At 42.3% G+C, this 11,985-nt stretch overlaps 2 protein-coding genes across 2 annotated transcripts in view; one reads left to right on the top strand and one right to left on the bottom strand.

Moving 5' to 3' along the window:
• The first annotated feature begins 131 nt into the window (after positions 1-131).
• ccnt2b (cyclin T2b) lies at positions 132-8,555 on the top strand. Its single transcript, XM_074626499.1, has 9 exons — positions 132-406; positions 1,961-2,042; positions 2,145-2,273; positions 3,503-3,563; positions 3,787-3,849; positions 4,042-4,087; positions 6,196-6,359; positions 6,471-6,541; positions 6,625-8,555. The coding sequence occupies exons 1-9, from the start codon at positions 180-182 to the stop codon at positions 7,630-7,632; spliced, it is 1,851 nt and encodes a 616-aa protein (XP_074482600.1). The 5' UTR covers positions 132-179; the 3' UTR covers positions 7,633-8,555.
• The window catches only part of zranb3 (zinc finger, RAN-binding domain containing 3), a 102,606-nt gene continuing 97,059 nt past the window's right edge, over positions 6,439-11,985 (bottom strand). The window contains exon 23 of the mRNA XM_074626495.1: positions 6,439-6,570. The gene's annotated coding sequence lies outside the window, so the exon portion shown is untranslated. The remainder of the gene's footprint in view (positions 6,571-11,985) is intronic.

Genomic DNA, 11,985 nt, shown 5'->3' with positions numbered 1-11,985 from the left:
TCCTTCCTTCCTTCCTTCCTTCCTTCCTTCCTTCCTTCCTTCCTTCCTTCCTTCCTTCCTTCCTATGCATTTGTTCTCACGCCCCACCACAGGGGGCGCTGCTCATAAACCCTGTAACCGGTTTTAATCATCTCGGAGCTCATCTCGTCCTTCCGGCCCCCCCGCTCTCTCCCTCCCCGATGCTAGCACCGTCGGGGTCGGGTCTCGGTGTCTCGGTGTGTCGGTGTCTGTGGTTGTGCTGGAGCGTCATGGCGGTGCACCGGGGACCCTCTACGAAGTGGATCTTCACCCGGGAGCAGCTCGACAACACGCCGTCTCGCCGCGGAGGCATCGAGGCCGACAGGGAGCTCTCCTACCGGCAGCAGGCCGCCAACCTCATCCAGGACATCGGCCAGAGACTCAACGTGTATCCGCTTACGAGAACCAGAGAGCCAGGGCTAGCCGGCCGGGGCTAGTTCCGGTTAGCATCGGCTAGTTCCGGTTAGCATTAACTTACCCAGCTAGAGAAGAGATTAGATCACATTTTAACCTTTAAAACACACTTATACTCTTTAACCATCACGTACAGACAGTCTCTGACATTATAGGCTTATAAATAATGATTTTAAACATAATAATGTGCTCACACTTAGCTAGCTGTTAGCTTAGCTGTTAGCTTAGCATATGCTAGGTTAGCTATTGTTTTGTCTCCATTGTTGCTTTGTGCTTAATTATATATAATCAAATGATTACTGAAACTGGTCTCACGTGTTTATTAAACCGTAAACTATGTTATTAATGTGCTATTACACATTTAGACAAGTTAAAGTGAATGATTAGGAGGTTTTAACACGTTTTGCTAGCTTGATCCTAACATGTCAAGGGTTTCTACATTTCTACTTTCTGTCTAATTATATAATCAAATGATTACTGAAACTGGTCTCACGTGTTTACTAGACGTAATACTATCTTACAAATTGATTATTACAGAATAACACAAGTTGAAGTTAATGATTATGTGTTTTTTATCTCTTAAGGTGCACGTTTTGCTCTCTGTCTGCTAACAGAAGATAAGATAAGATAGACTGAAACTGGTCACACGTGTTTATTAAACCTTAAACTATGTTATTAATGTGCTATTACACATTTAGACAAGTTAAAGCTAGTGATTATGTGGTTTTTACCTCTTAAAGTGCACGTTTTGCTAGCTCGATAGTAACATAAGATAAGATATAAGATATCCTTGTGCCACAGATTGCTCCAAAAATACAACAAAATGACAACAAGTTCAAGTGTATAAAATAAAAAAAGTACTATTTCTAGCACCAGTGCCTTAAAGAATAACAATTAAGTAAAATCCATTAGGTAAAATGAGTAAATAAGATAAGTAAAATAAAATAAACCAGTGCCTAAAAGAATATTAAGCTATTGTTTTGTCTCCATTGTTGCTTTGTGTCTAATTATTATATAATCAAATGGTTACTGAAACTGGTTACACGTGTTTATTAAACCTTAAACTATGTTATTAATGTGCTATTACACATTTGGACAAGTTGAAGCTAATGATTATGTGGTTTTTACCTCTTAAGGTGCACGTTTTGCTAGCTGTCTGCTGACATAAGATAAGATAAGACAGAACTTAAACCAAAAATACAACAAAATTACAACAAGTTCAAGTGTATAAAATAAAAAAAGTACTATTTCTAGCACCAGTGCCTAAAAGAATAACAATAAAGTAAGATACATTTAGTAAAATGAGTAAATAAGATGAGATAAGTCAAATAAAAAAGGTAAAAAGAAGTAATATTGCACATGTTGGACATTAATATTGCACAAAATGAACAGTGATATTGCACATGAGAATGTAAAGAGTAGAATTGCAAATTGATATTATTGTTGTCAACTGTCCTAACATGTCAAGGTTTCTACATTTGTACTGTACATCCTCCATGTGTTGTTTGCCTTAACTGTACATCCCCAGGTCTCAACTGATTATCAACACTGCTATAGTATATATGCATAGGTTTTATATGATCCACTCCTTCAGCAAATTCCATAGAAATGTAAGTACCACTGCAGTGTTGGCTGATACCATGTAATTACTGGTGGTGGTATCGACTGTAAAAACTGACTTCTTGAGGTTTTCTTCTCTCTCTTTTCTCCAGGTCATCTCTCAGACTACGTTGTTCCTGGCAGCTAAAGTTGAGGAGCAGCCCAGAAAGCTGGAGCATGTCATTAAAATAGCCCACGCCTGCATTAACCCACAAGAGCCTGCCGTAGACACCAAGAGCAACGTAAGTAAACTACTTGGGATTTACTCAGTTGTAAAGCTCTGAGCACCAACAGCAGAGCTATGATAATTGGTTCATTAAGTACTTTTTTCAAGCAGAGATGCCAGCTCCTTCCTAGCAAGGGTTTTACTGCTGTTCTCTGTCTTTATATGATTCAAAATCTGTGGCAAAACAAGCCATTAAAAGACGTCACCTTCAGGAAACGGTGTTTCATCTACTCAACAATATTCTGAGGTTTACGATACGATAATACGATAATACTTTAATGTCTTTAACGTCAGACAGGTCTGAAATTTGTTTTGCATCACAGCAGCTCCATTTGTAACATAAAAAAAGATATAAAAACTATATAAAAAAATATCTAAACACGTGGTTAACGTTGTGAATTCAAACAAACACTAAAACAGGTTTAGGCAACAAAACCACTTAGTTAGGTTAAAACAGCATGGTTTGGCTTAAAATGACTACACTTGTAAAGTGAAACTTAACACTAAGACGAACGACACGTTGTTGGTTTCACACAGGATGTGAACAGCGGTCTCCTGGATGAAAGCACTATGATTGTTGGACCCCTCCCTCCCTCCCGCCCTTAGTATGTCTTTTCGCTCTTTCAACGAGGTCACCACACTCCCTGACGACCACTGTGCATTTGATGATGCTAATGATGCGGGTGGGGTTTCATTGTACTTACACGAAAGCCTGGTCGCGTCTCATACAGACGCTAAAAGGGCGCCTTTAATTCTTAGTCAACTAACACTGATGAGTAATGGATTAGTTGATTTAATCAACAGATCTTTGAAACTGAGTTTCTCCACAAAGAATCACACAAAAGCACCACTTTAAATCTGGTGTTTACCAGAGATGTGCTCATAGGTTTCTTAGAAATGAGTCATTCAGCATGGAAAAAGCATAAAAAATGACTAATCGAGTTAAGACATTTTAGTCACCAAGACTAAAAACATCTGAGTAGTTGACTAATCGACTAAGAGGTGGCAGCCCTACTTCCCACACATGAGAGCATATAGGATTATTCTAAGTTAAATTGAAAGGCTGTATAGTTAAGCTTGAATATCAGAATGCTAAAAGGTGCAGGAGTGCCCTCTTCTGTGAACCTTAACAGTTTTTCCTGCTGGCAATGCTTTTTTTTTGTAGGACTGCTGATAAGTTGAATAGTCAGACTATCGGTGTTGGAAAGCAGATTTAAAATTGTTCATTGATTGGTTATTTTTCAGGCATTCCAGCAGCAGACACAAGAGCTCGTAGCACTGGAAACAATAGTGCTGCAAACGCTGGGTGAGTTGCTGTTAAAGCTTCAGTACTGCACATACTGTCTTCAGATTCCTCACAGCTGATATGAGACGAATAAAGTGTTTTTTTGAACATTAAAGCATGTAAACATGTTCTAGTAGAAACCCAAAATACAAGTATGAACCTGAAAATGAGCATAATATGTCCTCTTTCACTCTGGAGTTGTGCTTCTGCTGATCTTGTGTTTATTCTCTATCTTTTATTGCAGGTTTTGAAATAACAGTTGATCATCCACACACAGATGTTGTGAGGTGTTCCCAGCTAGTGAGAGGTACAACCTTCTTCATCTCACTTTATATTTTGTGCCATAATTTAGTTAAAGTGCCACTTTTTCGTAGCCTGGTCCCAAGGAACCAAGCTTTTCATCAATACAGCTGCATGAATTGTACTCTATAATTTACTTTAAAATGCAATTTCAAAGTATCAACTCGATTCTAAAACAAACTTTCTTCTTCTTTTACAGCAAGCAAGGATTTGGCACAGACTTCCTATTTCATGGCTACCAACAGGTTATTATCCTGTTCCCATTATTGCACTGTAATGGCACACTATAGCTTCCTGTCCTGCAGGGCCCCCCTTCCTGTGTCCAACGCCCTGTTTGCACCCGGATCCCCGGGAACCCCCCGCCCCTCCGGCGCGGGGAAGTACCGGCGGCCGGGCTGCTGTGTGCGGTGTATTGTACAAGGGCTCTGTGTTGGCACATAGGGGTTGGATGCACAATGTGGAGTGTAGTGGTGCTGTTTACCTCTCAAGGTTGTTTGGTACGGAGTGCACATGTCTAAAAGAACAAAACTCAAACGGTAGCCTGAATATAGATTGCCACTAAAGATTCTTAAACTTATAGAGTGCTTTGGTAAGTATAGTTTACAGTTCTTTTTAAATTTTTAAAACTTTTTTTTGCACATTTTTCACCCTAAAAGAGCTAACAATGGGACGCCAAACTATACTGCAAACTGAATGCTTGTTCTGTGTGGTAACGCCATCTCAGAAATCTAACATAATGCACATGTACGGTAGGGTTATTGTCTTTTAAGGAGGAAATATGGAGGTAGAAACGTTTTCAAATTTAGATATTATTGTATTGCTGCTGTCGAGGTGTTTATTTCACTTCTTTTACAGAAGCTGCTAGTTTGATACGCAAGTCTGAGATTGATGATGGTAGATAAGAGCTCTTGATTTGGGTTAATGCACAAAGAATAACATCTAGATTAATGATAATGAAGGTAGTAAAAGAATAATATTTGAGATCATCTCTGCGCGTACACTATTTGAGAGATGTTGCACTATTGCATGTCTTATATGCTGTAATTATTTGAGGATCTGTCACACATACCTCTATATAATCTAGATAACTCCACTATATTAACACATGAACCCTACCTTTTCTGCATTTTTAATTATGACACTGTTTAATATCTTAAAATGCAACTCACATAAAAACTAAAACGCGTCATAAATTCTTCTTTGCGGCGACAAGCGACGTTGCCCTTTGGCTTAGGTGGAGTCATTCCACTCACTGATATTAGAATCAGAGGTAGGACTGTTTTAAGTTCAAGGTTAAAAGGATAGTTTGGGTGTTTTGAAGTGGGGTTGTATGAGGAACTTATCCATAATCAGTGTATTATCTACAGTAGATGACGGTCGGCACGCCCTCAGTTTGGATAAACAGACAGGAGTACCAGCACGGGAGTAAAGTAATTACTGCTGTGGATGGGACCGGCAGCAAAACGTATTTTAGACACCTAAAAGAATCAATATTAGGTTAAGTGTACACTGTACTTAAAATATTTTCACTGCTTTACCTTGCTATTAAGCAACTATGCAGTCTATGATCTGACGGGGAACTGAAGCCATTATCTATGCTCTCTTCAAAGCCACCAGACTCCATTAAAAAAAACTGTAATTTGACCTCGCAGAATGCAGGAGTTGCTGCTCTACTGCTGCCTCAATGGGTTAGCTTTGCTCCCGTGCTGGTACTCCTGTCTGTTTCTCCAAACTTGGGGCGTGCCGATTGTCATCTACTGTAGATAATACACTGACTATGGAGAAGTACCTCATACAACCCCACTTTAAAACACCCAAACTATTCGGCGTGATTCTGAGACGCTTGTTGACCCTTACCTTCAACACACGAGAGCCAGTTTGCAGTGTAGTTTGGGATTCAGGGTGCGGAGAATATTAACTGTAGCAAACGTAAAGCCTAATAATTTGTCTTGGCTACCAACATCAGTGTTTCTCAGTCTTAACGTTCCTGTTTGATGTTGTGAAGTTTTACACTAATTCAAGTAGTCAGTAGATTTAATTTGTTTATAAGTAGAGATTTCCTGAAGTTATTCCTCAGAGAGAGATTGAGAAACACTGTTAAATCAAAATCAAAACACAATAATGTGGCCAGATACAGGCTCAATATATTATATAAAACTATAGGAACATAACAATAGGTGTTCTTACATGTTCCAGTAGAATGAGGTAAGGCTGTGTGTATGTGATGTGGAAATAATATTAGACTGTGTAAACTTCTGCTATTAATTTGAATGTATGTTAAAGTCTATAATGTATATTATATAAGCATGTTGTGACGGTCGTACCTCTCTCTGTTGTTTCTTGTCTCCTGCAGTTTGCACCTCACCACCTTCTGCCTGCAGTACAGGCCCACGGTCGTGGCGTGCGTCTGCATCCACCTGGCCTGCAAGTGGTCCAACTGGGAGATCCCCGTGTCGACGGATAGCAAACACTGGTGGGAGTACGTGGACCGCACCGTAACGCTACAGCTGCTGGATGGTAAAGCTTCTATCACTGGTTTATCCTCCTCTCTGACTATCAGCTAACATTAGCTATCAGCCTGCAGTATGGAGAGGTGATCACTGACCTGGTTGTCTTCACTGTTTTCAGAGCTCACACATGAGTTTCTTCAGATCCTGGAGAAGACGCCCAGCAAACTGAAGAGGATACGAAACTGGAGGGTACGTCACTAACACGTGTCCGGCTTCATCTATACGAGGGAAGTACATGTCGTGTCAGTGTCTCATGTTGTGTTGTTTTCTAGGCTATTCAAGCTGCTAAGAAGCCAAAGACGGACGGCTCCTCGGGTGATAGTGCCTATCAGGGGACGTCTTTAGATGGCCTCCCTGGTGTCAACAACTCCTTCTTCCCCTCCACCTCATCGGACTCTTCAGACATGCCCTCCCTCAACAACATCGCAGCCTCCTACGCCTCCTACCAGCCGATGAGCGACCCGTCGAAGGACTGCGGCTACGACCACTTCTCCGAGCCCCACCTCTCCGACTTCACGCTGGTGAAACACGAACCCAAAGCTGCAGGCGGGTCTGGCGGCAAAAACCAGCAGCTCGGCACGAACGACGCCGCCACTGCCGCCGCCGCCACTTTTGCGCGGCCGCAGAAAGTCTTGACTCTGGAAAAGTACCGAGCGAAACACGCGGCGGACTTGGCCTCGCAGAACGGCGTGAAGGAGGAGTCGAGCACGGACATGTACCCGCCGCCGCCGGCTCTCTCTTCGCACCACCACAAGAAGCGCTCTCAGCCGCAGCAGGGCGACGGCAAGAGAGAGAAGAGCAGCAAAAAGGCTCGCTCTCTCGCCGAGAACGGCTCCGCCACGAGCGAGGAGCTCAAGATGAGAATCAAAGTTTCATCAGAGCGCCACGGAGGCTCGGAGCCGGCTCTGCCGGGTAAAGACAAGCACAAAGAGCACCACCGTCACTCTAAACACCACTTGCACCCAAACAGAGGGACAATAGAGAACGCCTCCTTGTCCATACGAGCCCCCGACGTCGGCTCCTCCGGCTCCTCTCGCAAGAGGCCCCACTCGGACGCCGGGAATCACAACCACAACCACCACCACCACTCGTCCAAGAGCGGCCGCAGCTCCAAAGGAGGCCTCGGCTCGTCCCACTACTCGTCGGAGGGCGGCCAACGGATGATGGAGCACCACGACGGCACCAACGGCATGCTGACCGCCAACGGCCAACACACCGACTACAAAGACACTTTTGACATGCTGGACTCTTTACTAAGTGCCCAAGGAATGAACTTGTAACCCTCGGAGAGCCCGCAGCGTTGTCTAGAATAAGGTATTACCATGTTTAATAGAATTTAAAATTTATTTGTCTTAAGTTATCTGAATTCTGCGTCGCCCTCAGTGGTGTCTACACACTGATTATTGATCTGTCAAAAAATGTAAAATTATATGCATAGAGCTGTGTACTACTAGCTTGCAACAAAAAAAAAAAAAAGAAGTTTTAAGAACGCGGCTGGAATAATGAGATTTTAAACATTCTTTTAACGCGAGCTGATTTTAACGTGCATGTTTTAAGTCACACAAGGGAAGCTAGCGTTCGCAGCCATCGTGACAGTTTACAGTTTTCTTTTTTTCTTTTTTGTATGTTAAAGACGTTTTGTTCCACTGAAAATCTCAGGTCTTGAACTTTTTTGATATGAGAACGAATCTTCCTCTGTTTGGGTTTAGTACCTGTATCCGTGGAGATGTATCACCTCGTCCGTTTGCCGCCGCCGACGACGGCAGAACTTCGGTGTCTGCGTTAGGAAACACGGTCTGCTTACCTTTCAAAGAGGGCGTCAATAGTTCCAACACAAATACGTGAGGCGTTCGCTGTCTATTTGCTGTCTATTGGGACTTCCAAGGCCGCACCTGAACTCATTATAAAGCAACAAAATGACATCTGCTGTGAAAGTGCATTCAAGATATATCGGCTAAAATCGCAAAAAAAAGGCGTTGTGATCGTCAAACGCTATTCAGTATGATAAATGTTATTAACTATCAGAAGATACAGATCTCTAAAATAAGATGTGTACATAGGACTGTAGTTCAATCTGTTGGTTTTATTGCATCAGTCCAGACCTTCCTCCATTCAGTGTAACGCGAGATCTAAAGCAGACTCTGTATTGATGAGCATATCCTCGATTTGTGTATTGGGAGCCCAAATAAAGGTGTAAAAGTGAGTTTTACACATCACAGAGATTTTCTGTTCTTAAGTGTCTGACGTGAAACGTGGATTTTGAGTTTTCTGATTGGTTGGGGAGGGCAAACTTTTACGTAAGGTGATGTTGAACATTGGAAGGATTTACTCACCGAGGCCTTAAAGAGTTTGTTCGTGTACTATTTTCTTTCACTTTAGAAAAGCTACAGTTTCCATGGAAAGTTGTAGGGCTGCAACTCACCACTAAGTTCACTATCGAAGGGTCTATTTTTCATTTTCTCAATTAATCGTTTAGTCTATAAAATGTTAGCAAACACAGACGAATGTCTCGTTGTGTCCAACCCAAATGCAGGTTACTGTCATACAAGACGAAGAAAACCAGCAAATATTTACATTTGAGAAGCTGCAATTAATTATGCTAATTTACAATTATCATGAACGCGTGCTTATTTTCGCGCCGATGGCGTTCATCATATTTACGCAGCTCATTTACACCGTTATCTGAATCTGACGTGGCACACTCATACGAGCCCATGATAAGAAAAAAAGCTAAGCCGAGAATACGAAAATGGTCTTGCATGAGGCCCAGTGGGTGGTTGAAAGCTCTGGCAAAAGCTAGTAAGTGGACCTTGATTTTTTGGGGGGGGGTTCAAACTTCTTTTTTCCATCAACTTCATTTACTCTTGGAAAAACTTGGTGGGAAGTAAACTGCAATTTTTATCAGTTTAACACAGAATATGAATCAGCTTTTAATGCAGCGGTGACACACTTAACCTACCTAAATTAAAAAAAATTACCTTAAAGGGAGATTGGTCAAGTATTTAATACTTATCATCATGGGAGTGGACAAATATGCTGCTTTATGCAAATGTGTGTATATATTTATTATTGGAAATCAATTAACAACACAAAACAACGACGGATATTGTCCAGAAACCCTCACAGGTACTGCATTTAGTGTAAAAATATATGCTCAAACTGCATGTGATTATCTTAAAGTGGGCATGTCTGTAAAGGGGAGACTCGTGGGTACCCAGAGAACCCATTTTCATTCACATATCTGGATGTCAGAGGTCAAGGAACCCCTTTGAAAATGGACATGCCAGTTTTTCATCGCCAACATTTTGTGCAAGTTTGGAGCGTTATTTAACCTCCTTCATGACGAGCTAGTATGACATGGTTGGTACTGATGGATTCTTAAGGTTTCTAGTTTCATATGTCAGTATCTTCACTCTAGCTTTAAAACTGAGCCGCTACAACCTAAAAATCTCAAGTTACGTTAATACGTTAACTTTGACAGCCCTAGCGATGTACTATTAAAAAAGTAAAGTCACTGGTATCTAATGATTTGTCAAATACGGACTACAAGAAAGCGCCGCTTCCCCCCGATAAAATGAGTCCATCCTCAGACAGTTTTGTTTATTTTTGTTGCCTCTGAAAGCACTGGTTTTCCATTTTTGGTCCGACATGTACTCACAGACCTCCTCTGTTAAATCTGAACTTGACCTGAAGTACTCGGGATCGCCTCGCCTCAAGTTTCAGTTTAAAAAACGCCGTCCTTAATGCAAAAAAAAAAACTTAAGCCCCTAATTTTGGCCTGGGAAGCACATATAGCACACAAAAAAAATTAAAAAGAACTGCCAAATCATGCAGATGGTTTAATCCCAGCCTCATAACATTGGATTTATTCCCCATTGAATTTAAGCCCTCGCTGTGTTTGAAGATAAAACAGTCATTTTGTCAAACACCGCCATGGAAAATTCTCCTCAAAAACCATAATCATTTCCTGCTGTCTCTTTGCTTACACGTAGATTGATTAATTGATTATGTTACAGGCTACTTACTGGTTATATTAGTGTTTAAAAAGCAGCCATATTGGAGCTCTTAATCGAGAGCTGAAGTGATTAGTAGTTGTGTTGCTGTGCTGCTGAATTAGTAATGTTAATGGGAGTAATGAGGCGTGATTGGAAATACAAGTACTGCACGAGCAGAATATTTAAATGAGTTTGGGCTTTTGTGTCTTGATAATTGTAGGAACTTCGTTTTCTAAATCACCTTGAGGGCATTTTTTTCTTTTGTTCTCGCCACAGAAAGCCGAGTGTTTGTCGGTGAAACCTGCCGTTTGGTCCCTCCCAACAAGGGCGGTTTTTCAAGGTTCAGCTTTGGACTCCTCACACAATGCAGCGCTGATGGCTCACTCGTGGGTGGAACATAAAAATCCAAGTTCCCGATAATTAACCAGCACCCTCGGAGCAGACGCAGCGTTTTCACCAAGTATTACCTTCTAATTTTAGCGCGGGAGACAATGGGGAAATTCAGCGGGGAGGACGTCAGTGAAAATTCAACCATCTGGACAGTTTCTCGCGCGCCGGTGGGAGGGTGATGATTTATTTTCAGCAACCTCTCGAGCTGAATAAGAGACGCCTACTGCTCGAAAATCCGCAGAGAGAGAGAGGGGAAGAGATATGAGAGGAGGCTTTTGTGAGCAACAAATCCAGGAATTAAGAGCCATCTGAAAGGAAAACACCGTCCAAGCTCTAATTACAACTCCACGAGAAAGACGGGAACATATATAACCGTGTGCAGGGTTGGAAATTAGCACCGGCCGTCAGCCAAAATGCTGGTAAAATATGCAAGTGGCTGCTGGATTTGCTTCACTCATCAGCCAAAAAAACAATCTATCGAGTGGCTGGTAGGTTTGGAAACCACCAGCTACAGTGGCAGGTGGACAAAAAAGTTCATTTCCAATGAAATGAATGCAAAGGTCTATACCAGGGGTGTCAAACATGAGGCCCGTGGGCCAGAAAAGGCCCGCCAGAGGGTCCAATCCTCCCCACTGGATGACAAAACTGCAGAGAAGTTAGAATTTTTCAATAAAATGCACTACTATTCCTATTATAGATTGCTTACGTACAGGCTATGGGACACAACACTGTCAAGCGTAGGCTTCTGTTCATGCAGGAGCCGTCGGGTTTTCCAAGAGAAACGGACCAGTTCTTACGCTTCAAAGAGGTAAACGGGAAACCAGTGTGTCTAGTACTCAAAGAATATAACATTCGGCACCACTATCAGACGTATCGTGGCGAAAAATACAAGAACTTGCAAGCGAGACATCTCGGGTTGTTCATCATCTATCCATCCATTCTGGGTCTACCTCGGGGGCCTCTTACCAGTTGCCCGGAAAACCTCCAAAGGGAGGCGTCCAGGAGGCATCCTAACCAGATGTTGAACCACCTCAGCTTGCCCCCACTCCTACTCCGAGCTCCCTCCGGATGTCTGAACTCCTCATCCTATCTCTAAGGCTGATTTTGGCCGCTTGTATCCGCGATCTCATTGTTTCGGTCATTACCCAAAGCTCATGATCATAGGTGAGGGTTGGAACAGTACATCGAGAGATTTGCCCTCCGGCTCAGCTCCCTCTTCACCACAATGGTCCGGTACAGCAGCGCCCG

The sequence above is a fragment of the Sebastes fasciatus genome, chromosome 24 (genome assembly GCF_043250625.1).
Source record: "Sebastes fasciatus isolate fSebFas1 chromosome 24, fSebFas1.pri, whole genome shotgun sequence".
Taxonomy (NCBI): domain Eukaryota; kingdom Metazoa; phylum Chordata; class Actinopteri; order Perciformes; family Sebastidae; genus Sebastes; species Sebastes fasciatus.
The sequence above is the reverse complement of the archived record's forward strand: the minus strand, read 5'-3'. Positions and strand labels throughout refer to the sequence as shown.